The sequence below is a fragment of the Caenorhabditis elegans genome, chromosome V (assembly GCF_000002985.6).
Source record: "Caenorhabditis elegans chromosome V".
NCBI classification, from domain to species: domain Eukaryota; kingdom Metazoa; phylum Nematoda; class Chromadorea; order Rhabditida; family Rhabditidae; genus Caenorhabditis; species Caenorhabditis elegans.
The window spans coordinates 3,912,731-3,938,938 of NC_003283.11; the positions used below are offsets into that span (position 1 = coordinate 3,912,731).

Genomic DNA, 26,208 nt, shown 5'->3' on the forward strand with positions numbered 1-26,208 from the left:
CTTTGGTGCTCTTATATAAATCAGAGCGAGACCTTCATTTTCCTGTCGCATTGAAATTAATTTCAAAACTAATTTCCGATGGATTCATACCAAATCGTTTTTGCTCTGATCCCGGTCAGTTTATCCCAAATTCTAAAACACTTAAAATCAATTTTATGTTCAGATCACACTTCTCGGATCTGTGTTGAATTGGAGCATATTCTACAGCATTCACAAGCTTCAGTCTCTCAACAACTCATTTGGATACTTGTCGGCAAACCAAGCGTTCTCCGATGCTCTTCACTCAACCACGTTCCTCCTGTATTTTTGTCCAATGGTGTTACTGTAAGTTGTGGTTTTTGTTTTTTTTTTGTTTTTTTGTCTAACACAGTTGTTTGCATTAATAAGCTTCAGATGGGCCCAAATGTGCAAAACCAGGCTTTGTAAAAATATTTGAAACTCCCGGGCGCTTCCGTGTCGCCTGCCTGAAACCTTCTGAATTGACGCAGCTTTTTTTTTACTTTGTTGGGATTAAGCAGAATGCGCGAAAACGCCGCCTTGCGGCGACCCCCGCCTGCCTCGCGCCGCGAGCATCACCTTCTAAATAATGCGGAGCGGAGCCCGAAAAGTGTCGGCCGCGTCGAAAGAACCACTTTTCGCACTATGTGGCATAAATGCAAAGTCTTTGACTACTCGCCAAAGTGTAGAAATGAGGCAAGAGGCCGGAGTGAGACAGGCAGGTGGGAGGCAGGCCCTGAAACCGCGCCTTCCTCCCATGAAAGCCATTGTCCGGGTACCGTAGTTTAGGGCCTAAAAATCCCGATAAATTGCATCTTAACCACAATTTCCTTTTTTCTTTGAAAACATACAAAATTTCCCTACTGTTAAAGTTTCAAACCTTTCAACAAACTTTAAGTTTCCAGTGACCACCCATTCCTGAAAGCTTACTCCCATCACTGTGGTTTCGTTATTCTTTTCTGCTACGAACTCTCCGTTTTCACCCATTTCGCCATTTCAATCAATCGATTTTTTGCCGTTTGGATGCCTCTCAAATACGAGTCCATGTTCAACATCAAACGTACCAGATGGATGATAGTTTTCATGTGGATTTTTATTGGATCCATTGCAGTTCTCTTCTACCAAAGTGCGCTTTACCAGTTTTCGAGCATTATTATAAAACTGTGAGAAAAATTCCAGAGTTCTGCTATCTCTACTACGACGAGGCAACTCATTTCTTCACGTTTACCAATACAGAGTTTTGCGGAATGATTGGGTGGTATGGGGATTTTTTGAAGAATGCTGTAATTGTTGCGGTGGTAGTTTCCTTGGACATTCTTACTGTTATAAAAGTGCGATTTTCCCGAAAAAAGGTAAACTACTTTTAAAAAACTTCTGGCAGGCTTTCAAGTTTGAATTTTGTTCAGATCCAAGCTAGAGTAAACCAGGAAAACCAAAACAAGCTTTCTCAAAGGGACATTCGTTTTCTCAAACAGGCAGTCTTCCAAGCATCCGTATTCATGTTGGAGCTTTTGACATACTTCTTCTTTCCTCTCTACTTCCAAAACCGCTGGGTCGTTTTCTTCGGAACTTCATTCGCCTGGGTCGCTGTCCACGCGGCTGATGGGTAAGTGATCAGAATTTGTAGTCATATATTTTTACTTCAATCTATTCAGAATGGTTGTTATCGTCTGTAATCCAGAAGTCCGAAAATTCCTGATGAACAAGAAAACAAATTCAATGAATTCAACGGCAAGCAGAACAACCAATTTGAACGACGTCTAATTGAATCTTGATATAATACAATTATTTATTTTGATATCCTTCTCTTAAAATTGTATTCGTTCATTTTTGTATTTTAACAGACTAAAAATAATACATATTTATCCAGTTAGTAACAGTACTATTAGTTTTGAATTGCGTGGAGACCGAAGAAGCCATGTTAAAAATACAAAAAATATTTTAAAAAAAGGCAACAAACGAAATGGAAATCTGAAAATTGGTGAGATCAAAGAAAAAAAAAACATAAAATATGTATCAGGTTGTCCCATAAGTTTTTGTACTATTTTTTTTTTGAAAAAAATTTATTTCTCTCAAGCGACAAGTAGTACTATTCACACAAGTATTCACCATTAGTGTCCACCACTTGTTGCCATTTACTAGGTAACATCATGATGCCACGGGAGAAGAAATCCGGCGAACGCGATGAGAAGAAAGTGGAGAGTTCAGTTTTGAGATGCTCTTCGTCGTCGAATTGCTTGTCGCGCATGTAGTCACTGAGAGACAAGAACAAATGGTAGTCGGTTGGTGCAAGATCTGGAGAATATGGTGGATGCGGTAAAACAGTCCAACCAAGATCTTGCAGCTTTTGGAAAGTCTTCTTGGCGACATGAGGCCTAGCATTATCGTGAAGAAAATATAGTTTTTCATATTTTCCGTTGGTCTTTTCTGCAACTCGGTCCAATTGGGCACAATAGTAATCAGCAGTGATAGTTTTATTAGTTGGCAACAATTCCCAGTGCACGGGTCCTTGAACACCCCACCAGACACAGATCATAATCTTTTTTGGGTGAAGATCAGGCTTTGGCGTCGGTATTCCTTTCTCACCGATCGGAAGCCATTGACGTTTTCTGGAATGGTTAACATAGAGCACCCACTTCTCATCTCCAGTAACCAGATTGTTCAGCCAATCGAACTTTCGACGAAAAGTTAGAAGTTGAGTACAAACGTTGACCCGAGTGAGCTTCTGTGATGCCGAAAGTTCATGAGGCACCCAAGTTCCAAGTTTTGAAGTAAAACCAAGGCGACCCAAGTGACGTGCAATTGTGCTATGACAACACTCAAGCTTCTCTTCCATTTCACGAAGACTAAGACGAGGCTCTTCCTCCACCAGCTTCACTAGGTCTTCTTCATTTAACTCTACCGGTCGCCCAGAACGTTCTATTTCTTCGAGACTGAAGTCGCCGTTCTTGAACTTTTGAAACCAACTCTTTGCTGTATTATAAGAGAGTGCTCCCTCACCCATCGCACCGCATATGTTTCGTTCCGCTTCCATTGCTGAATGAACAAGACGAAATTCATAAAGAAGAAGCAATCTAACGTCTCGACGTTCAAGTTTGATGATTGTCATCGTGGCAAAGTAGAAATGGATGAAATGAATCTTTTCTGAAAGGGGACGACCCGACCTTGACACGACCTACGATGAAAAAATTTTAAAACTTTCTAGAAGTTTTGGAAAAATATTTGAAAAAAAGTACAAAAACTTATGGGACAACCTGATATTTTAATAATCATTTTCTTAAAAATAATACTGTCCGCAAATATTTTAACCAATTGTTAATTACTTCGTCTTAGTCTTAGGCTTAGGCTTAGACTTAGACATAGAACTTGGCCTGAGCTTAGTCAAAGGCTTAGGCAGGGCTGGAATGGGGAGTGGGAGAAAAAATAATGTAAAATGCGCAATTTTTTTGCAAATTTAAAGCACAAAATACTGTATCGGGTCTCGACACGACAAATTTTTGTTAAATATTATATGAATTGGTGCGTTTTTAGAGAGTACTGTAATTTCAAATGTTTATCGCTTTTAGAGTTTTTCTCAAATCTACTTCGTGTTTTTATCGTTTGAGTTAGCTTGAGATTTTTAATGAACGTGTAAATATATTTTTAAATTATAAAAAATCAATGAAAATCCCGCAACAACAAACGCTTGAAATTACAGTACTCTTTGAACGTACACACATGTTTTTAATTCAACAAACAATTGCCGTGCCAAGACCGGGTATCTTTGGAGCAAAAATCACAACTTTCCGGTCTGGGCAATACTTCATCTTGAGCAACTGTTCATTTTCTGAAACATCACAAAAACTAGATGCATACATATCTAGTCAGAAGCCAGTCATCAAGGACATTTGCACCCTTTATGATTCATTGATTCTTGCCAGAGAGCATGTTCATGTTACCTCTAAATTTTTGAGGCTATGAGAATAATTAAACTATAAAATTTGTCTCCTTTCTGTTTTTGTTAGATTTTTGAGACAATTATTCAGACAACTAACAAAATACATTTCTTGTTTATCACTGGTTCTCTTTTTTATAAATACTGAAGAGTCGGTCAAAATATCAGATTTTGGAGATGGAGTCTGGAAATCAAACTGCTATTGCGCTAATACCGGTATGTACCATTTTTAATTTTATACGTCAAACAAAATCAAAATGTCTTTTTTTAGAAACAATTGAAAACAAATTTGAGGCAGGCACGTAGTCTGATAGAGATTAGGTGCACAAGTACATGAACACGCAGGCTTGCGGAGGCACGTGGAAGTAGACACAAGGTGTAAGCATGTAGCGAAGACTTTTGTGCGAAGGCAGAGGTAGGCATGAAGAAGACAGAGAGCAAATAGGCAAGACACTTGGACGTAGGCAGAAGTAGGCAGGCAAAAGGCAGTAGTCCTGTTGACAAGATATTTAGTAGGCACATATCAAAGAATATTGGACGGAGACAGTGGTAGGTAGGCATATGGCAGTAGGCAAATAGGCAAGCTTCTTGGTTTCAAGTAAAGGCTGGAAGGTATAAGGCAGTAAGCATGTAGGAAATTCTTTTAAACGTAGGCAGAAGTCGGCAGGTATATGGCTGTAGGCAACTCTCTTGAAATCAGTTTCGTTGAAAAAAACTAATTTCAAACAAAAAATTCCAAATAACATTCATTGGTGCAGTTTTGAATTGCTCAATTCTCTACGCAATTCATAAGCTTCCCCCTCTGAAAAACTCATTCGGATGTTTGTCGTTCAATCAAACATTTGTTGATGCCCTCCACTCCACCATTTTCCTACTCTACTTTTGCCCAATGGTACTTCTGTAAGTCCCTCTATTATTAAACAACAGCCAAAAACGTTTACTTTAGGGACCAACCTTTAATGAAAAAGTACTCATTCATCATGGGATGCGCTCTACTTTTCTGCTACGAGTCATCGGTTCTCACTCATTTCTGCATCTCCATCAACAGATTCTGTGCCGTCTTGGTGCCACTGAAGTATGACATATGGTTCACCATAAAAAATACGAAAAAGATTATCGCATTGTTGTGGATTGTTGAAACAATTATTGCAGCCATTTTCTACCAGTGTAGGGGAACATGTTTTGTTTTATTTAAAATAATTTAAAAATTTTTTGAGATTTGTGCAATGTGTTCTACTTGGAAGAAATTCATTTCATACAATTCACCAGTACCGAGTTTTGTGGGATGGTTGCGTGGTATGAGGATTTTGTAAAAAATGCTGCAATCATCGCAATTATTGTGTGTTTGGACATCACAACTATACTTCGAGTTCATCATGTTACCAAAAAGGTTCAAAACTGAATCATACATTCTGAGAAAGTTTCTAAATTTTCAGGCCCGCGCCAACAGAGGCGAGGACGCTAATAAATTCTCCCCGAGAGACATCCGTTTCCTCCGGCAAACCGTTTTTCAAGGATCGGTGTTTCTTCTCGAGTTGATCACATATTTCTTCATTCCACAATATTTCCAAAATCAGTGGATCATATTTCTCGGAACTTCGTTCATCTGGGTTGCAATTCATGCGATTGATGGGTATGGATGATTTTTTAAAAATAATGTCATTATTTATTTTTAATTTCAGAATGATTGTAATCGTTTGCAACCCAGAAGTCAGAAACTTTCTCATCGGAGGCCACAAAGTCACCCAACAGACTGTTACTCAAAGCGATATGACAGCGGCATAACCAAGCCCTCAAAATTTACAAAACAAATTATTATATTTTTTGTGTATATTTTTTGTATAGAAATAATTTATAACCAGATAACCAGAGAAAATAACCAGAGGTTTGGCAAAACTACAAAACAAAAAAAAAGCGTTGCAAAAAAAAATCATCAAGCTGGATTTTTTAAAAATCATACCAGACAAAGATTGACGTAATACTAAAATTATGATTTCCGGCAATTTTTTTTAGATTCCAAAGCATAAAAACTGTATATGTAGTTTTAAATAGCTTTATTTAAAATTTCACGAGCTCATAATATCGTGAAGAAATTTAATATTGGTTTTCAATAATTTAGACATAATAGGGACAACATGAAGTATATACAGATCTTTTTGTTTCTGTTATTGATGTTCTAGAAGACTCAAGATTCCAACTATTTCCGAGAAACGTGAAGGACCGAGACTACAGGTGCGACAGTATTTTGGAAGAATATTCAAAAATCGGCGGCGTTCATGCTAAAATAAAGCAAAAAAATTGTAAGGCCTTCACGGGATAGGCGACACAGTTACTTCATTGGAAGACTTGACGCATTAGCGGAGACTTGTGGAAAGAGTTTTTGATTAATACAAGTTTTTTAACGAAAGGTTTGCTCATGCGAATTTTGAAAAAATCTCATCAGAATAGTATGTCAGCTCACATTTAAACTTTCGAATAAAACATAATCATCTCAATTAGAACCTTTAAAATTGGTCTCTACAAAACAATAGCGACAGAAAAGCACTATGAACAAAAAAAAATCATTGAATAAAACATGAAATAAAATATTTGGGAGTACTGTATCTGTTGTTGATCGTTCACTTTTCCGAATTAAAAAACCAGACAGCTACAAATCTTTGAAAAATAACACGTGTTCTGGCCAAATGAATGGTTGACTTTCAAAAAATGTAGTTTGAAATGAATCATCGTACCCACACCCGTTAAAAATTGAAATACAAAATGTTATAAATCACCAAAAAAATGAATGTACTGACAAATGGTCTCTTTTCAAAAACAAAAACTGCATACAAAAATCAGTGAAAAAGCATATAAAAAGCCGACAACTATATTTTTTTGTATTTTGTGGAGATTATCGAAAACAGTAACAAAACAAAATCCTTCATCCAATGGCGAATACTGATCAAGTTTTGTTTGCTCTTGTCCCAATTTCCATTTTGGGATCTGTTTTAAACTGGTCAAGTTTCTATACTATTCGCAAATTGGCCTCATTCAAGCACTCATTTGGGTATCTGTCATCGAATCAGGCACTCGCCGATGCTCTTCATTCAACTGTTTTCTTGTTGTACTTTTGCCCAATGGCTTTACTGTAGGTTTTTGAAAATTTCACTAGAGAGCTCTCATCTCAAAAATTACTTTGAAATTTTAACTAATCAAAAATCAAATTGTGACTGAAAATAAGAACTGTAATAGTGAAAGAAGTATTTTCAGGAAATTGATCTGAAAAATGGAAAACTTTAAACAATTGTTTTTAAATTAAACTGTTGAGTTCTGATGTCCATATCTAAATAAATTTCCTTCCACTAATCTAAAATTTTCCAGAGACAACTCACTCATGAAGCAATATTCCCATATTTGTGGTTTCATCCTACTTTTCTTCTATGAGCTCTCCGTGCTCACACACCTCCTGATATCTTTGAATCGTCTCTTCTCGGTTTGGTTTCCAATTGCCTACGATAAAGCTTTCAACCTGTCCAAAACCAAATACATGATTTTCATTTTGTGGATGTTTGAGCTTACTTTTGCTCTATGTTTTTACGAATGTAAGTTTGAAAAATGCTTGGCCTCCCAATAAAAATAATAATTTCAGACCTCTGTCACTTCTACTTCGATGAGAAAATCCGTTTTCTGACCTTCACTAATTCTCCAGTGTGTGGAATTGTTGGTTGGTATGGAGATTTTCTAAAGAACGTCTTTATTGTCGCAATCATAATGACCCTCGACATATGTACCTTGATCAAAGTCAAGCTGTTATCCTGTAAACTAGGAAGTGGAATCAGTCCAGCTTCTGTCCGGAAGCTCTCTTCTCGTGATCGCCGCTTCTTGCGTCAAACTGTGATTCAAGGATCCGTTTTTATGTTGGAACTTCTGACATATTTCTTCATTCCACAATATTTTGAAAATCGATGGATTGTATTTTTTGGAACTTCATTTGCATGGGTTGCAGTGCATGTGGCCGATGGGTACGTAGTGGTTCGTGAAAACTATTGTGAAGAAAATTTATGTTTTTCAGATTAATTGTAATACTGTGCAACCCGGATGTACGCAACTTTATTTTCCGAAAGAAGAAATCTTATCAAGTGTCTACGACAATCCATGTTTCAGTCTTACAATGAAAGTAGTTAAACATCAAATGATTTGGAACAATCGATAATCTAAAACACGACGAAAAGAAAACGATTTTTACAATATAATTTATATAAATCGCGTATGAGTTTTTACGTAAACGAAAACTGCGAGGCCAATCAGCACCTAACCACTCCCACTTCTCAACCAATCAGCGCCGTACCTCTCCGCATTATCTCGGTATACTTCAGTTTTACAAGATAGTTCAATATACTGTTTAAAGTATTTTCATGTAGTTGAATCAAGTTGTAATCATACAAGTATATCACTAATATTTATGTTCAAAATAAATAAAGATTCTCCATATATCATGCCTGTAGTACACAAGAACCCATTTTCTATTATAATACGCCTTTGTTCTTAACTTCAAAAATAAAAAAAAAAGTTTAAGACCACACAAGTTTCAGCCTATCATAATTTAACCCGAATATAAATGCGAACAGGTTTTGTTCTCGATCAGTCGCACTTATTACTTAAAGGTGGAGTAGCGCCAGTGGGGATTTAGTCAAAATGCACTTATAATGATTCAAAACAACCGAATATTATGATGAAACACTCCAAAAAAATTTAGATTTTTCATAATTTCCAGTCAAAGTTTTGGCAAATTGCAAATTGCCAAAATTTTGAGAAATACGAGCTTTTGAGGAAATTTAAAGAAATTTCGACCCCTACAATGTTTTAATACAAATAACTTGAACAAAATTAAAATATAAAAACTGTCGAAAAAAATTTTTTTTTTGGTCGACTTCCAAAATTATGAGTGGCAGAAACTGAGTAATTGCCACTTTTTGACATTGCATAAAAAATTTCAAAAAGTTTTTGAAAAGTTTTATCATGATATTTGGTCATTTTAGGACCAAAAGAGTGGTTCTTAGCAATCTCCCCACTGTCGCTACCCCACATTTAACCCGAAGGCAAATGCGAACAGGGTTTGTTCTCAATCAGTCGCACTGATTGCTTAAGGTTTATTGAAACAATTCCCAAAGCATATCTACATTCTTATAATGCATCTAGAAACGGACGAGATCCTAATTTCCGATGAGTGTTATTATGGCTCTAGAAACGTCGGTAACATACACTTCTATTCATTTTCAATCACTTGTTCCAAAATGGCCGACGTTGACCAAATTCTTCTTGTCCTGGTTCCTATCTCAATTGTTGGAGCTGTTCTGAACTGGTCCAGTTTTTACTCGATTTGCAAGCTAACATCATACAAGCACTCTTTTGGTTATCTCTCCGCCAATCAGGCTCTCGCCGACGCCCTCCATTCGACCATTTTCTTACTGTATTTTTGTCCGATGGCTTTGCTGTAGGTTTTTGAATTTATTGTTTGTTTTTTTAGATTAAAAACCGTTCCAGAGATCATTCATTCCTAAAACAATACTCACATTTTTGTGGCTTCATCTTGCTCTTCTTCTATGAACTTTCAATCATGACCCACCTGGCTGTGTCTTTCAAAAGATTTTTTTCGATTTGGTTCCCAGTAATTTTCAAGAAACATTTTGATGTTCCGAGGACTAAAGTGGTGATTGGGGTACTCTGGTGTTATACATTGATCCAGGCAACTGTACTCTATGAAGGTAAGAAGATAGAACCTTTACTTTTTTTGAATTTCAAATACAATATTTCAGTGCTCTGCTATTTCTACTTCGACGAAGAAATCCGGTTCCTGACATTCACCAAAACCCCTTTCTGCGCTATCATTGGTACCTACGGAGATTTTCTGAAAAACACCGTGATTGTCACATTCATGATGTCCGTTGACATCTTGAATTTGATCAAAGTCAAAGTGAAGTCATATCAAATAAAGAACACGCTGACCAATGCAGCCATTGAGAAGCTCTCCTGTCGGGATCGCCGATTTTTGAGACAAACTATAATACAGGGTTCTGTATATATGCTCGGCATGATAACATACTTTTTCACTCCAATATATTTTGAAAACCGTTGGATCCTGTTCTTCGGCACCTCGTTCTCCTGGGTAGCTGTCCATGTGGCAGATGGGTAAGAATTTACGGGGCTTCTTTAAAAATAATGAGACTTAATTACAGGCTAATACTGCTCATTTGCAATCCGGAAATACGCCATTACATATTCCACGTTAAAACAAATGTTCAAGTCGCAACAGTCACAATGTGAATTTTCAAGGAATTTAAATGCTTTAATTTTTGTTTTGAAATAAATCGACATTTCAGATTCATAATTAATATTTTAGGAAAAACATTGTAGATATATCACAATAAAACAATTCATAAATGTCTAGGTTTTTTCAAAAATTTAAGTCAAAGTCTTGGTAAGTTGCTCCAATGCTCCAATAATGTGGATTTTTGAGAAACTTCGAGCACCCCTATGGTGTTCACAAAAGTAAAGAATTAGAAGTATACAAAATTTTAGAAAAAAATTTTATATGTGAAAACAAAAGTTTAGGTCACCTTAGCACCATGTAATTAAAAAATTTCTCCGCAGACAAAAAAATTTTGTAAATTGTAAATAAGGAACATAGTTTTTATTCCAAAGGTTTTGAATGTAATTTCAAAAAATTCCAGGTTTCAATTAATTGTATGACTTATGGAAGAGACATGATGTTTCACCTTTTGACACAGTAGGAATCCTCGAATCTCTGGATTGAAAACCACCACCACCATTCTGAAACAATTTCAATTTTCTTAAATTCCCCTCTGGTTTATGTTACCCGTCGATAGCGTGCACTGCGACCCAGGCAAATGATGTGGCAAAAAAGACAATCCATTTGTTATCAAAGTATTGAGGAACAAAAAAATATGTCAGAAGCTCTAACATAAAAACAGAGCCTTGCGTAACAGTCTGCTTGAGAAACCTAATTTCCCGTGAAGACATCTTGTGTTGTGCTCTATCGCTGATTGTCGGGGCAGCCTATGAATTGTTATGAAAAAGACTTGTTAGCTGTACTAATATTTTACTTTTCTGGTCATTTTGCGAACTTTGAGCACAGTTAATATGTCGATAGACATTACGATTGCGACAATGGAGGCGTTTTTCAGAAAGTCTCCATACCAACCAATAAATCCACAGAGCTCGGAATTTGTGAAAACTAAGAAATGAATGCTCTCTTCATAGTAGAAATGACAAGTTTCTAAAAAAAATAAAATAACTTAAAAATATCCTGATAGCCACTTACTCTCATAGAAAAAAATAGCCATAGAACCAGTGAATAGCCAGATTATTCCAATAAAAATTTTGGTGTTCGTACTACTGAAAATGTTTTGATAATGATAGGGTAACCATACTGCGCAGAAACGGTTCAAAGAAATTGCAAAATGAATCATCACTGAAAGTTCGTAACATAGAAGAAGAAGGAATCCGCAATGATGAGACATCGACTTCATTGTTGGCTCATCCCTGAAAACTAAGTGCTAAAGTTGTTATCCAAATCTGTGACTTACAGTAAGACCATTGGGCTGAAATATAGTAGAAAAATAGTTGAATGCATGGCATCTACAGTGCGCCCAACTTCTATAGCGCCCCCCTATTTTTTCTCATTTCACCACCTTCTGACATTTTTTACAAAAAACTGCTAATGCCATTCGATTCCAAATGTCGAAAAACCCCCTGTCCAAAATTTTCATCAAAAAATTCAATAGACTGAGGAGACTAGGTCAAAAAGTCTCTAAAACGACCGGCCAACTTCTATAGCGCCCCCTCGAATTTTTGATTTTTTCTAATAAAATCCCCTTTTTTTGGCTTTTTCTAAGAACAACTTATTCATGACTTAAGTTCAAACTGATCCAGACATCTTGCAAATCAATTTTCAAAAGAAATTTATCCGTGGAAATTCGTAGGATCTCTAAAATTGTCCTGAAACGCCTAATTTTATGTTAGAGGGCGCTGCGCGGCGCCCAATACTTGAACCAGCACCAGAATCAACTAAGATGATCTACAACATCTATTTCATCGGTCTGAAATTTTTTTAAAGATTTGCAACTCTTATTTTTATTATACTACTAGTACGAGATAGCACTACTGGCCTTCGCGCATTCACCATCCTCTAGAAATCAAAAAACACAACAGATTTTATTAACTTAGATAAAGTTCAATATTTCGTAGGACCTCCATTCTTGGCGATGACCTCAAAGATTCGATTAGGCATCGAATTGACCAGATTTTTCATCTCTTCGGATATTGTTTTCCATTAGCGTACACGAGTCTCACGAGGGAAGCCCACATATTTTCGATCGGATTGAGGTCCGGTGAACAAGCTGGCCATTTAAGGAGTTTAACTTTCTTGCTGCTGAGAAAGGCACGAGTTGAATTGGCTGAATGAATACTGGCGTTGTCCTGTTGGAACTGCCAGTTTTTTTTCGACGGGTGTCTCAAAAACTTCACTAAATCCTTGTCCAAGACTTGCTGATAATCTACAGCAGTCATTTTATGACTTGTAAATTGAATGGGGAGCTTCTTCTTTTCCGAAAAAGCGGCCCAAACCATCACCGATCCACCACCGAAATTTCTTTTTGAAAAAACCATTGGATCTTTTCTCAAATCTCTCCAGTAAAATCTGTTTCCGTCCGGCCCATCCAAATTGAATTTCTTCTCATCGGAAAACACAATCTGCAAAGTAAATATGTTGTTTTTTTTTAATTGGATCCATACCTTTGTCCATGCGGTGCCCATATTTTCCTTTGCAAAATCTAAACGTTTGAGCATGTGATCGGGCGTCATTGATGGAGCCTTTTTTATTTTCTGTCGCACGATGGAAGGATTTTGACTGAGCATATTCAGGACTGTTTGTTTAGAAACATTAAGATTCAATTCCTTGCGAATATCATTGGCAGATTTGAAAGAGTTCGATGCAGCCTTCACAATGTTGCGTTCCTCACGACTCGATAAAACTTTGCATCTGGGAGCTCTTTTGGTTTGACCATAAGAAAGTGGACTATTGAGGTAATTGTAGACACATTTACGAGAGCGATTGATTTGGCGAGCCATTTCATTTGTAGAAATATTAAGATTCGCCATCACATCTAGCTTGGATCGTTCATCTCTTATTAGCTGGGGTCCTCGTGGCATTTCGAACAAAATTGATAATAAACACTACGTTTTCTTGAGCATTCGTATGCCACAAAATGACACGTAAGACGTGAAAAAAAATTTCAGACTGATGAAATAGATGTTGTAGATCATCTTAGTTGATTCTGGTGCTGATTCAAGTATTGGGCGCCGCGCAGCGCCCTCTAACATAAAATTAGGCGTTTCAGGACAATTTCAGAGATCCTACGAATTTCCACGGATAAATTTCTTTTGAAAATTGATTTGCAAGATGTCTGGATCAGTTTGAACTTAAGTCATGAATAAGTTGTTCTTAGAAAAAGCCAAAAAAAGGGGATTTTATTAGAAAAAATCAAAAATTCGAGGGGGCGCTATTGAAGTTGGACGGTCGTTTTAGAAACTTTTTGACCTAGTCTCCTCAGTCTATTGAATTTTTTGATGAAAATTTTGGACAGGGGGTTTTTCGACATTTGGAATCGAATGGCATTAGCAGTTTTTTGTAAAAAATGTCAGAAGGTGGTGAAATGAGAAAAAATAGGGGGGCGCTATAGAAGTTGGGCGCACTGTACCAAAGCCTGATTGGCAGATAAGTACCCAAATGAATGATTGAATGATTGTAATTTACGAATCGCGTAGAGTATTGTCCAATTGAGGCAAGAACCAATTAAGGTAATCTTAAAAGAATTTCAATTGTATGATATACTTTCTTTTTTTATGGATAAAAAATACATTTTTGATTGTTACTTTTAGAAAACTTACTGGGAGCAATGCGTAAATAGTTTGATTGGCCATCTCGTAGTAGAATGCACAAAAAATGTTTATGCTTTAAACACGAAAAATAATTTTGCAAAGCATACGCAATATATCGAAAAAAAAACTGCTAAGAATTTTGAGGGATTTTTCTGAATATTTCAAAATGATTTTTAAAATTTTGCAAAAAAAAAACTCAAAATAGCTTAATTCTTCTTGAATTGTCGCACAAATGAAGGATCTAGTTAAAAAAAAAATTTTAATCGATTTTTCATACCGGAATTCGAAAATATTTTCTTTTTCTTTTGCAAAATTTAATGAAAAAAATCAGTTGGAAAAGTAAAAATACATTTTTTTACTGGTATACTTAGTATATTGCGACTGTATCTTGATATTTTGAGCAAAAACCCACAGATTTCACTTCAAGTTATTTACAAACGTAACAATATGATTTGTGGTTTCTTGCCGTTTTTTTTTTCAAATTTTCGAGGGCTATATATATTGTGAAAATTTGAATAAAACACGAAACAGAAAGAAATGTTATTATAATGTTGTTTTCAAGTTATTTAATGTGTCCTAATTTTCAATGAAATGAATCATGTTCTTTTCTTACAAAAACAACTCCGAATTGCGAGAAGCTTGAAAAAATAAAAGTTGTTTTTACAGAAACGTTTACAACTTTTCAATCAAAAGGGTTTTTGATGAACATTTTGGTTTCAAAATCAGAAATGTTTTTGTAGAAAGCAGAAATCATGATCACAAATTCATGCGCAATGATTGGCAACATAGATATCATAGAAATTTACTTTTTAAAAATGTTAAATTGTTATTGAAAAAATCATTCAGATGGAAAAATTGTGCAAATTTTAAAAATTGCGGAATTTTTTGTGAGTCATCTTTTCTCGTCGTTAGAAAAGTTTTTGACAAATTCAACAACTTTTATAACTGGATTAACATTGGTTTTGTTTTTATCTCGTGGCAAAGAATTTCGATTAGGGCTCCCTGGGTGAGGCGCGAAATGCGGGCCTCACGCCGGCCTCACGCCCGCCGGCCTCGCGCCGACGCCGCGCGCCGCTGTGTGCGTGAAATGAAATGCGAGAGGTAGTTATTTGAAGCGGCCGACACGTTCGCGGTTACGCACCTCATTATACATGCGGCGTGGATGACGCCGTGAGACCGGCGCGGCGACAGCTGAGGCCGGCGGAGGCGCCTTTGCGGCAACCTCATGGCAGCCCTAATTTCGATTAAAAACCACAAATGCACATGGATTTCAATGGAACGCATTCTCATAGTTGTGTTTCGTAAACAAAACTCTGTAGACTCAAGCTGCGATTTCGAGAAGGATTTCTGATGTTTTATTACTTGCAGTTTACCAAGTAGTAATAGCTTAACAAAAACAGTGCAACCCTGCCTCATGTGGATTTCGAAGCTGTTCGACTGGCAAAAATAGAAACAATTTTTTTTTGTTTCTATCGTAGCCAGTAGTAAAACACGTGACTTCCTAAAGTTCGACTACAATATAAGTTTATTTTCATTTTATCTAAGCCATTCCAGATCATTCCTGTCTATTTTTCACTGCATTGGTATTTGCACAGTTTAGATTTATCAATTTTCAAATTCCTTGAAATTATTGTCACTTGTCAAAGTTATTAGGAATTTTAATTCGAATTTATATACCGCGATAACCAAGTTTATTTGGGAGCTTCAGCAAATTTTTTTGGCACCTTTGAAAAATCAGAAAAACTGAAAGACGGTATTTCACATCGAATAGTTTTTCAATCATGAATCCCCAATATGTTTAGCTAGTAAACGGCTCACATATAATACTCATATTTTTTATTTCCAGCAAAATTGAACAAATCATAAAAAAATGTAGAAAGATGTCATTCATTTTCACATTTATACTCGATCATTTTAGTTTTTTGTAGTTTAAAATAAAAATTCCAAACAATTCTACCTCTCACTTAAATTTGTTTTTTTTTAAGTTTTTGCAGACCGTTGCAGACAACTCGCTTTAAGACATCAGTTTTAAGATTACCCAGTAAGATCACGTACAAAAATAAAAATACAAAAAATATTTATTGATTTGGAGATTTTTTTAAAAGTAAAACAATAAGTCACACATTGAAAATAGATTATTGTCTTGACGGGCTTGTCTTTTTATTGCCATAATATTTTAGCGTTTAAGAAAATTTATAGTTTCAGTGAGACGTTCCAGGAATATTTTTGCGTATTATTCAATTACGCACAATTGTAGCTGTCTAGCAGTCTCAAAGTACGGTTATTCCATAGGGTGGGTGGTTACTCAGACACGACGATCGTGACGTCGTCTGAAGAACACCCACTATTATTTATTTTATAAAATCATGCTTTATGAACCAAAGTTCTGATTTTTTGCCTCTCCTGCCTAATTTACCGTTTTGTTAGTTTGAAAATATCTTCTATTAATTCACTTTCCATATCATATGTTCTTATTTCAGTTATTGTTTCAAATTATTACCGTAAATACAATTTTCTGCCATTAACAGTATTAACTGTATGCAGTTGTATGTAATACTTCTTTCTTGAACTTTCTATTTTTTTTCTCCCAGTAGTTTAATTTCATGACTAATAGTGACATTGATAGACAACTCTTATATTTCTGGATTTGATTTTTTGGTTTTCATAAATTTTAAAAATTCAATCCGCTAGTAGAGAAAATTGTAGCATTATGTGAGGCGTGGTCTGTGACAAAACCATATACTATAAATATATTACGACGTTGTTTAATTTGGATAATTTAGCTTTGCCCGCAGCCAATGGATGACATTCATCAGCAAACGCTGTACGCATTACTGCCTGTAAGTAATAAATAAAAATAGTCTACTGAATTGAAAAACTTTTTGGAAATTTATTGCAATTTCTCAAAACAGTTTTTTCTGCATGGCAATCTTATTTCAGCAAAGTTTGGCAAGTGCCAATGTGAATGTCACTTAAAGGTAGAGTAGCTTTCGAATAGTTCTTCATACTTTACAGATTTCATTGATTGGTTCAGTGCTAAACTGGGCAATTTTCTATGCAGTCAACAAGCTGGAATGTTTCAACCATTCTTTTGGATACTTATCTGCAAGCCAGGCAATAGTAGATGCCATGCACTCAACCACTTTCCTTATCTTTTTTTGTCCAATGGTACTTTTGTAAGTGAATTGGAAATTTTTCAGTTTCAGGTACTTGTAAGTTCTTGTTTTTAGAGACGAGCCAACATTGAAAGCAATGTCTCACCATTGTGGATTTGTACTTCTGCTCTGCTATGAGCTCTCAGTGATGATTCATCTCGCCATTTCCCTGAATCGCTTCTGCGCAGTGTGGGCTCCATACAAGTATCAAAATATTTTCAGTGATAGAAACACTAAAATATTGATTGGTTTTGTTGGGACGGTAACTGGATCAATTGCTATATACTTCTATGAAGGCAAGTTACATATTGAGTTAATATTTTTCTCATCTTGAACTTTTATAGTTTCCTGCCATTTTTATTACGATGAGAAAATACATTTCTTAACGTTCACAAATTCCGAATTCTGTGGATACATTGGCTGGTATGGAGATTTCTTGAAAAACGCTGTCATCGTGGCAATCGTTGTCTCAATTGATATTCTTACAGTTGTCAAAGTCAAACAAATGTCTAAGAAGGTAAATTTTTTTGGGTAGTATTATATTTAAACTTTTTAAAATTTTTGCAGATTAGCTCAAGCATTTCTGATCAGGCACACAGTAATCTAACTAGTCGGGAAATCAGATTTCTGAAACAGACTGTTACGCAAGGCTCTGTTTTCATGTTGGAGCTTCTGACATATTTTTTCGTTCCCCGATATTTTGCAAACAGATGGATTGTATTCTTTGCCACTTCCTTTGCCTGGGTTGCAGTACACGCCGTTGATGGGTATATTTAACTCTAAATTAGTCATTTAAGTTTTTTATTTCCAGAATGGTAGTGATTCTCTTCAATCCTGAAATTCGGAAATTCCTTCTTGGCAAAAAAGTCAAAAATGCTATAACTTCGACTAATCAAACGTCAAATAATAAAGCACATGCTTAAGCTCTCGGACAATCAATTTTTTCTGATTTTCGGCTTATTTATTTACATAGTATTTATATTTCAAATTAAAAGTTAATGTTAAACATAATTTTAATGTTTTCTAATTTTTGAAGCCATGAATTGTCAAGCAAAAGCCGACGCAACGATTGAACACCGGGCTCGAAAAATTGAACTCGGGGGTAGGTCAGAAAAGTTTGAAATTAAAATATAACTTTTCAAACCAATTTTATTCCGAAATCGATCGTTACCATTGGCGATCCTGCACTAATGTTACAGTTCCGTGTAGTAGTCGAAAATTAATTATACATATATACAAATAGGGATGTAACGGCGCCGCTATTATTGAAAGAAAATACATTTCTGTAGCAGTTCTGAATACAAACCTTCCACAAAAAATACGTCAGACATATTCCGTCAAAATATGTATGCAAATATTACAAGAATGACTACAAAATATACCCGCATGCTCCCTAATTTCCACAGGAAGTTCACAATATTGGAAATGTTCCACGTATTAAACATAAAGTATGTAAACGTTGATATCTGTAAAATTCTATGCAAATTTGGAAAATTGTCGTCCAAGTTCATACTATGCTCAAAAATTTCCAAAACTTCTTTACAAAAAATTAAAGGAATTTTTGACAACGGGAAAACTGTTTTTTTTTCAAAATCAATTTTTTTCTGAAACAAAATCCATATATCAACTTAGAACACAGGACAGACGGCTGACAAAAGCAATTGCAGTCCCAGAAGAATATCAGAAAAATAAACCACACAGAGAAAACACACCAAACATATTCCGTCAAAACATGCTTAATAGAAAAAATATATACATGCCTATATGTTCCTTAATTTCCGTAAAACTTTTCCATTATAAGAAAACTGTTCCACCTACCTATTCAACAATATTGTTCTGCCTTCTTTATTTTCACCATTCATTGCAATAAATGGCTGACAAAATTCAAACCTTGCTGGTTCTCGTGCCAATCTCTTTCACCGGAGCACTCGTGAACTGGACTTGTCTCTACGGAGTTCTCAAGCTACCAGTATTTAAAAACTCGTTTGGATATCTTTCAGCAAATCAAGCACTGACAGATGCGCTCCATTCGACTGTTTTCTTGTTATATTATTGTCCCATGATACTGTGGTTAGTGGTGGAAAACCGTCAGAGTACTTGAAAGCTGGGGTAGATTGAAATTTCGACAATTTAGGCAATTTTAGGCCAAAAAATTCCAGAAACCCATAAGTACCGGAATTGTAGAAAATGTGAAACTGCTAATTTTCATGTGTGTGTAAACTCTGTGAAACTGCTTATCTACCAATTTGAATTGTGCCAAATTTCAAAGGCTTACACCTTTTCTGCAAAAAAAAACTCACGAAATACGGAAAGACACATTTCGCCAATTTTGGCAAGGGGTTGCTAAAATTTCAAAAACGGCAATTGTGTAAATTGCTGATGAAAAATATTTTTTAAAGTTGCTCTGTGAAATTGCTGATCTTGCAATTTAAAACTGTCTTAAGCCTTCTTCTTTTGAAAAATCGCCAGATTTGAAAGTTGCCTAAACTATTCGGCAATTATCAACATCGCTAATTCCGATAGTTTTGGCAATTGCCGGAAGCTTTGAAAATCGGCAACTGCCGGCATTGCCAATTGCCGAAAATTGTTAGGCTCATCTTGAGTAAGCGTTCAATGCAGTAACAAATGCCTGTCAAAATTTTCAAAATCTTGACACTTCAGGGATCAAAAGCTCTTGAAAGAATATTCCCACATTTGTGGATTTGTATTACTTTTTTGCTACGAGTTATCCGTTCTAACGCATTTGCTAATATCACTTAATCGTTTTTTTGCTGCCTGGGCACCAATATCATACCATAAAGTTTTTCATCTGTCACAAACTAAATGTTTGATTTTAGTCAGCTGGATGTACTCACTTACTTATGCAGGTCTATTTTATCTCAGTAAGTTTTGTGAGCTTGAATTATAATTATTATTACTGTAAATTTTTTTAGGGATTTGTCATTTCCGTTTCGACGAGCAAGTGCAATTTCTAACGTTCTCGAATTCGAGAATCTGCATGATTGTCGGCTGGAATGGCGATTTTATCAAAAACTCGGTCATTGTCGCAATTATCATGTTACTAGATACTGTCACAATAATGAAATCACGACAGTTGCTGTACAAATTGAAAAACTCTGTGGATGCTTTAGCTGCCCAGCAACTTTTGTGTCGAGATCGTCGGTTTTTGAAACAGGCTGTGATTCAAGACACGGTTTTCATGCTGGAGCTTTTAACCTATTTCTTTATTCCAAAGTATTTTGAAAATCGATGGATCGTATTTTTTGGAACTTCGTTTGCTTGGGTTGCTGTTCATGTGGCAGATGGGTATGTGTAAAATACATACTTGTGGGATATTTTTCTTCAAATTGCTAACAAAAAATCTCAGTACATCAAAGAATTTGAGAAAAACATTTGGTGCAAAAAGCCGAAACCAATAATCGAGCTGGGCGTATTTCGAAAACTTTTGCACCAATTTTTGCAATGTATCTTAATAAAGTCTCATTTAAATTTTTATGTGATTAGTTTATATTACTAATTACATTTTACAGAATTGTCTTGATAATTTGTAACCCCGAAATGCGGAACATCATATTCGGCTGGCTACACGTGAAGATAAATAATGCAGTATCTGCACACGGTACTCCTAATCAGAATTAACAAATAAAAACACTGTATTTTTTGACTGGACTTTACTTGATTAATTTGTTTCTTCCTCTCTCTCGTGTGAAACTTTTTATTTCCAAATAATTTTTTTAGTTTTAAATGTTTAAGTTGCTTTATAGCTAGTGTGATCTGTTTTATTTCAACTTCTTAGTTTCAGCTTAAACTTTCAATTTTTGTTCAGTGTTTTTTTTTTCAAAATTATAACAGTTCATCACATTTTCTACGGGTCTTCGAAATGGTGAAAAATTCACTAAAGAAATTTCAGATCGCGTTTTCAGGAGTTTAGTTCCGCCGCTAAAATTTTTGGGGTCGCCTGGTCTGAAAATAAACTTTCAAATCACATATTTACTGAATTTGTTATCAGGCTCAAAAATATAGCCTCATTTCCGTACAACGACAGTCTGTCTGGCTTTTCTAATTTACAGTTGTCAAAGTTGTTCCGCGTCTAAGTTGGGTTTTTGTAAGCTCTAAACATTAAAAAAAAGTTTTAAAAAAATGTGATAAAGTTAGAAACCTTGGAATACAAAAATAAAATTTAGAGTACGGAAACCTTTAATATTTATTGAAAAATCAACTTCCAGGATAAGCGTAAAAATTTACATTGACGGAACAAAATTTTAAAAATATATTTTCTAATTTCCGGGTTACAAATGATCAGTATTAAACCATCTGCCACGGGAACAGCGACCCACGCAAAAGAGGTACCAAAAAACACAATCCATCGATCTTCAAAATTCTGGGGAATGAAAAAATAAAAAAGAATTTCAATCAAAAACACGGATCCTTGAATAACAGTTTGTTTCAAGAAACGGCGATCTCGGCGGGACATTTTCAGAGCATTCGCACTGTTCACTTGATGTTTGATATGCCGGAAAGTTCTTTTCACTTTAATCAATGTAATAATATCCAGAATTATAAATATCGTTACAATGGCACTATTCTTCAGAAAATCTACATACCAACCAACTGAATCGCATAACGGGCTATTTGTGAATGTAAGAAAGTGAGCGTCGGGTTTGTAGTAGAAATGACAAAGTCCTGAAATTTTCAGTTCTAAACTGAGTTTTAGTTATCGAACTCACTAATGTAGAACAAATAGGCGTTTACCAGGTTATACAACCACAATGAAATTACCATGATTTTTGTGTTTTTCAAAGTGAAAATTTTATTATAAGACAAAGGAGACCAGACGGCCAATAGCCGATTTATAGACACCAATAAGTGAGTTGAAACGGATAGTTCGTAGAAGAAAAGTAAGACAAATCCGCAGAAATGTGAATATTCTTTCAGGAATGGTTGATTTCTACAATTTAGTGTTGAGTTCACATAAAATGGAAAACAAAAACTTACAACAACACCATGGGACAAAAGTATAGCAGGAAAACTGTAGAATGAAAACCTCCTGCGAATGCTTGAATAGAAGATAAATACCCAAACGAATGACTGAACACTTTCAGTCTATGAATACTGATGAAACTTAGCCAGTTCACGATAACTCCTAAAAAGGATAGTGGGGCCAAAAATAGTAAAACTTGATCGTTTTCTGCCATTGAAAACTGCGTTACTATCATGCTTGGTTTTTGGGGGCGCTGGTATAGAATATGTGCTCAAGGAAGTGCCGGATATCAGAAAACTGATAGTTTTGATCAAAAAGTTGTGTATGCCTGTCTTTCTGTCTGTCTGTTGACACTCCCTCCGAGAGGCAGCCAGAGCCTCAGAGTGACAAATGCGAACGGCAGACGGAATGGAGGAAAAGGATGAGCGGTGCTAATAACAGTACACAGTTTGACGAAAATCCAAGTTTATTGAGCAGGGCAGCTTTAAGCTGGGAATAAACAAGGCAAAAACGTAGAGAATATTTAGGGAATTGGGCACGAAGATCAGCAACGAGCAGCCATGGCGTTGGGAGAACGAAGAAAAGAAGTGAAGAATGGCTACATTTTAGGCCAGAATTAATATGAGCAAGGGAATAAACAGCGCGCGCTACGACACTCCGATGTGTACAATGGCGCGCGCTTGCATCCTTGGCGGCAAATTCAAATGAGAATTATTTAATTTAATTAATTTAAATGGTGGAATGATTATTAAAGAACGAACAAACGGAATTGTGTGAGTAAATTACCGGCGGATGATTATCGCTGGATTGTGGGCAATTCTTGCCGATAATTATAATCCGCAAAGTTGGGGCGGAGGACCTCTACTGAGGCCAAGTCACAACACTGTCTACCGTCTGTCTATTCTATATCTAGAAGATGTCAACATTCAGTGGTTATTTTTTAGTAATAAAAGTGTAAAACAAAACAATTCAGATCTGCAAAGCTGAAAAGTGATGAAAATTGATATCTTCAATTATAATTTATAGTACTTTTTTAATAATTACTCTAATTACACCCCACTGCTTTACTTTGAAATCTCATATCTCGCTCCATTCTGAAGTAGTCAACTAGAAACGGTAAAAAATCCATAGAAAATTGTTTTTCCAGGTGACAATTTTTAAATAAAAATGGGGTGCAATAGTAATAGAGCAATTATGCTAATTTTGTGAAACTGTAGTTTCAATACTTTAAACTCTATCTGTACGTTGTTCTCTATTGAAAAATACATACCAGATCAGTTATCAATTTCATTTCTCATATGTCAATCGCTATTAATTTTACTGATAAGAACACGCTGTGTCAGTTGTGTCAGTTGTAGTTGCAACGAGAAATACAATTTCTTTTTGGGTTTCTTCTTAAGTTTCTCGGCTTGAATAATGGGAAAACTAATTAACAGTTGACTAAATTATTTAATTTTATTATCCCGCCCTTAAAAAGTTACCCAAAAAGATTTAGTGAAGTTATGTCGTTCTAATATAATACTTCGAACAACTTGTGTCAGTTGTAGTCAGTTGTTAAAATCTAAATTTGGTGATAAGATAGTCGTATCACTAGTTCTGCAACGTTATTATTTAAATAGCCGGAGATTGACAAAAATATTCATTCATAATTTTTAAAAAATGATGTTCATCCTTATCGTTTCCCTAATTTTGACATGGTTAATTGTAAGGCAATACCAAAAAGTCTCAAGATTACCACCAGGACCAGTTTCTCTCCCACTAATTGGGAATCTACCCCAAATTGTGTATTACCTTTGGACAACTGGTGGTATTGTATCGACTCTTGACCTTTTCAGAAAAGTAAGTTTTTATAATAAGAATTCAAAAAAAAATCAAAGAAAAATTTGAAATGTTAAGAATGTATTATAAGACTTTCGAAAAATTAAATAATTATTTGTTAATGACAATCTTTCAATATCTGTCTATATTTTTATTTATGAAGTTCTTGAGCGTGAGAAAATTCAATATTGTTTCTCATCGCGAGAACAGTTTCACATTTTTGAGCTTACACTGGAAAAAATTTATGTGTCTTAAATTCTCCAGAGATATGGAAACATCTTCACCTTGTGGGTTGGCCCTGTTCCACACGTGAGCATTGCCGATTATGAGACTTCTTATGAAGTTTTTGTGAAGCAGGGTAACAAGCTTGCTGATGTTGCTCATTCTCCGGTGCTCAAGGAGTTCAGCCGTAAGTTGTCAACTCAATACATTTACAGCAAAAAATTTATCCAAAAAAAGTTGAAAAATTTGTTTTAAGGTGGTGTCGGCCTTATTCGATGCAATGGAGAGCACTGGCAAGTGATGAGACGTTTCGCACTGCAAACCTTTAGAAATATGGGCTTCGGGAAGGAGCCGATGGAAATCAAGATCATGGAGGAGCTGGATGCAAGGTAACATTTGAAAACAATTTTATAGCTCAGACTGTTCAATTTTTAGATGCGCTGAAATTGACCAGGCTTCCATAAATGGGGTCACAGTCACTTCGGCATCAGAATTTTTTGATTTAACGGTGGGAAGTATCATTAACAGCATGCTCGTTGGAACACGATTCGAGGATCACAATAAGCAAGAATTTTTGGACATTAAAAACACTATGGAGGAGTCAATTGGAATGTTTTCACCGTTTGATCTGACAATGCCGGTTTGGATTATGAAATCGTTTTTCCGGAAAAGATATGACTTTCTTGTTGGTGCTCAGGAAAGCGCAAGAGTTCTGGTTGCATCAGAGGCATTGAAAAGGTATTTTTTGCGTTGTATGTCTGAAAGATTGAAATGATTTTTGCATCAGTAGTGCCTGAAATTTGAATTTTTTTTATTTCAGATATGACGATATCAAGTCAGGAAAGTATGTGATTGACGAGAATAACTTGCAAGATTACACAGATGCGTTTCTGCTGAAAATTGTGAAAGGAGAAGACGAGAAAAATTTTAAGTGAGTTTCAGTTAAACTATTTTTTAATTCCGTGTATTGAAATAGAAAAAAGTTAAATTTGCAGCATTCAAGCACTCAAAACTATGCTCTATGACTTGTGGCTGACTGGTCAAGAAACCACGACAGTAACTTTACTCTGCGGATTTAATCACCTTCTTGCACATCCAGAGGTTATGGATAAGGCAAGAGAAGAGCTCCTGAAGATCACAGAAAACAGAGCCCGGTCTTTAAGTCTTTCTGATCGTCCAACAACTCCATATCTGAACGCAATGATCGGAGAAATTCAACGTCACGCGTCAATTCTTAATGTGACATTTTGGAAGATCAATAAGGAACTCACATATATGGGTGGCCATCCTGTGGACTCTGGAGCTGTCGTTACAGCTCAGCTCGGCGCTTTGCACGTAAACGATACGATTTTCAAAAACCCGAGAGAGTTCGATCCAGAAAGATTTATTCGAGATGATACATTGCTTCAAAAGGTTATCCCATTCGGAGTTGGAAAGAGAAATTGCCTGGGAGAGTCTCTTGCAAGATCGGAGCTATATTTGGTAGGTGCATCTTTTTTTCCTAAAATTCATCCAATTTTCAGATACTTGGAAATCTACTTCTCCGATATAAATTTGAGCCACATGGCAAGTTATCAACAGAGGAGACAATGCCGTACAGTATTGCAAAGAGAGCGTTCAACTTGGAAATGAAATTTGTTAAAATTTAAAGGAATTCACAGCTCAAAAAATAATAACTACCGGTTCAGAGATTTTAGTAAATAAATTTGTTTAATGGTTGCTTTGTATTGCAGATTTTGTTGTTCTCTACTAAAAAAACTCTCTTTTCTCATTTTTTATTTGTTTTTACAACACAGCTGATAAATTTTTTGGAGCTCCTCATTTCACGTCAATTCAGGCATGTTCAATGTTTTTATTATTATTTTAAACATATAGGTTTTTCGCATTTTAAAAAATGGGGTTTGTCGGTGGGATTTGTTTTAAATACATTTTCAATACATTCCAAAATTTTTCAGAGTTTTCCAAATTTTCAGTCAGAGTTTTTGGTAAATTATTAAATTTTCGGTAATGTGATTTTTTCGTGAAGTGTTGAGTATTGAGCAATTTGTTGATATTTTAAAAATAATGTTACACATAAAAATTTTCTGAATTGAAAAACGGAAGAAATTATAAAAAAAAACCAATTTGGCTAATTTTTATGATCAAATTTCAATTTACTCCCC

The 26,208-nt window shown here is 35.5% G+C and overlaps 7 protein-coding genes and 2 pseudogenes across 10 annotated transcripts; 7 read left to right on the top strand and 2 right to left on the bottom strand.

Moving 5' to 3' along the window:
* Positions 1-41: 41 nt before the first annotated feature.
* Positions 42-1,847, top strand: srx-68 (the record flags this gene model as incomplete). 2 transcript variants are annotated; one of them, NM_071681.4, is made up of 6 exons in its annotated part: positions 42-114; positions 164-324; positions 903-1,123; positions 1,177-1,349; positions 1,404-1,603; positions 1,653-1,847. In NM_071681.4, the coding sequence occupies 6 exons, from the start codon at positions 79-81 to the stop codon at positions 1,759-1,761; spliced, it is 900 nt and encodes a 299-aa protein (NP_504082.1). The 2 variants fall into 2 exon arrangements, with proteins under 2 accessions (NP_504082.1, NP_001317830.1); NM_001330819.3 differs by lacking the exons at positions 42-114; positions 164-324; positions 903-1,123 and having other exon boundaries at positions 1,245-1,349; positions 1,653-1,761.
* Positions 1,848-4,049: 2,202 nt separating this feature from the next.
* srx-67 (G-protein coupled receptors family 1 profile domain-containing protein) lies at positions 4,050-5,808 on the top strand. The gene is made up of 6 exons (NM_071683.5): positions 4,050-4,147; positions 4,690-4,831; positions 4,878-5,098; positions 5,149-5,321; positions 5,368-5,564; positions 5,614-5,808. Exons 2-6 carry the CDS (start codon positions 4,821-4,823, stop codon positions 5,714-5,716), a joined length of 705 nt encoding a protein of 234 aa, NP_504084.3. The 5' UTR covers positions 4,050-4,147; positions 4,690-4,820; the 3' UTR covers positions 5,717-5,808.
* A 1,050-nt stretch (positions 5,809-6,858) lies between these two features.
* Positions 6,859-8,095, top strand: srx-66 (G-protein coupled receptors family 1 profile domain-containing protein; the record flags this gene model as incomplete). Its single annotated transcript, NM_071684.4, has 4 exons — positions 6,859-7,058; positions 7,292-7,512; positions 7,560-7,932; positions 7,983-8,095. The coding sequence occupies 4 exons, from the start codon at positions 6,859-6,861 to the stop codon at positions 8,083-8,085; spliced, it is 897 nt and encodes a 298-aa protein (NP_504085.2). The 3' UTR covers positions 8,086-8,095.
* A 1,109-nt stretch (positions 8,096-9,204) lies between these two features.
* Positions 9,205-10,234, top strand: srx-65 (G-protein coupled receptors family 1 profile domain-containing protein; the record flags this gene model as incomplete). Its single annotated transcript, NM_071685.2, has 4 exons — positions 9,205-9,404; positions 9,455-9,675; positions 9,727-10,099; positions 10,147-10,234. The coding sequence occupies 4 exons, from the start codon at positions 9,205-9,207 to the stop codon at positions 10,232-10,234; spliced, it is 882 nt and encodes a 293-aa protein (NP_504086.2).
* A 411-nt stretch (positions 10,235-10,645) lies between these two features.
* srx-69 lies at positions 10,646-13,912 on the bottom strand (annotated as a pseudogene). The gene is made up of 7 exons: positions 13,880-13,912; positions 13,685-13,794; positions 11,518-11,570; positions 11,253-11,473; positions 11,035-11,207; positions 10,788-10,987; positions 10,646-10,741 (listed from the first exon to the last, which is right to left on the bottom strand). Coding segments are annotated over exons 1-7 (886 nt in total).
* A 2,756-nt stretch (positions 13,913-16,668) lies between these two features.
* Positions 16,669-17,948, top strand: srx-64 (G-protein coupled receptors family 1 profile domain-containing protein; the record flags this gene model as incomplete). Its single annotated transcript, NM_001330820.1, has 6 exons — positions 16,669-16,710; positions 16,886-17,046; positions 17,101-17,321; positions 17,370-17,542; positions 17,593-17,792; positions 17,837-17,948. 6 exons carry the CDS (start codon positions 16,669-16,671, stop codon positions 17,946-17,948), a joined length of 909 nt encoding a protein of 302 aa, NP_001317762.1.
* Positions 17,949-18,895: 947 nt separating this feature from the next.
* srx-63 (G-protein coupled receptors family 1 profile domain-containing protein) lies at positions 18,896-20,664 on the top strand (the record flags this gene model as incomplete). The annotated part of the gene is made up of 4 exons (NM_071689.2): positions 18,896-19,095; positions 19,687-19,907; positions 19,959-20,331; positions 20,556-20,664. The coding sequence occupies 4 exons, from the start codon at positions 18,896-18,898 to the stop codon at positions 20,662-20,664; spliced, it is 903 nt and encodes a 300-aa protein (NP_504090.2).
* Positions 20,665-21,229: 565 nt separating this feature from the next.
* Positions 21,230-22,220, bottom strand: srx-70 (annotated as a pseudogene). Its single transcript is given in 4 exon segments — positions 21,230-21,334; positions 21,338-21,708; positions 21,753-21,973; positions 22,021-22,220. Coding segments are annotated over 4 exon segments (897 nt in total).
* Positions 22,221-23,595: 1,375 nt separating this feature from the next.
* On the top strand, positions 23,596-25,867 carry cyp-35A5 (CYtochrome P450 family). Its single transcript, NM_071691.7, has 7 exons — positions 23,596-23,845; positions 24,089-24,233; positions 24,303-24,435; positions 24,482-24,784; positions 24,867-24,977; positions 25,042-25,528; positions 25,570-25,867. The coding sequence occupies exons 1-7, from the start codon at positions 23,666-23,668 to the stop codon at positions 25,693-25,695; spliced, it is 1,485 nt and encodes a 494-aa protein (NP_504092.1). The 5' UTR covers positions 23,596-23,665; the 3' UTR covers positions 25,696-25,867.
* Positions 25,868-26,208: the final 341 nt, after the last annotated feature.

What these genes read in the sequence shown, in the direction of transcription:
- cyp-35A5 (NM_071691.7), top strand. Translation starts at nt 23,666, where the DNA reads ATGATGTTCATCCTTATCGTTTCCCTAATTTTGACATGGTTAATTGTA. An exon ending in GCATCAGAGGCATTGAAAAG is followed by an intron (nt 24,785 to 24,866) that starts GTATTTTTTGCG and finishes TTTTTATTTCAG; the next exon opens with ATATGACGATATCAAGTCAG. An exon ending in GAAGACGAGAAAAATTTTAA is followed by an intron (nt 24,978 to 25,041) that starts GTGAGTTTCAGT and finishes TTAAATTTGCAG; the next exon opens with CATTCAAGCACTCAAAACTA.
- srx-67 (NM_071683.5), top strand. An exon ending in TGCAGCCATTTTCTACCAGT is followed by an intron (nt 5,099 to 5,148) that starts GTAGGGGAACAT and finishes AAATTTTTTGAG; the next exon opens with ATTTGTGCAATGTGTTCTAC. An exon ending in TTCATCATGTTACCAAAAAG is followed by an intron (nt 5,322 to 5,367) that starts GTTCAAAACTGA and finishes CTAAATTTTCAG; the next exon opens with GCCCGCGCCAACAGAGGCGA.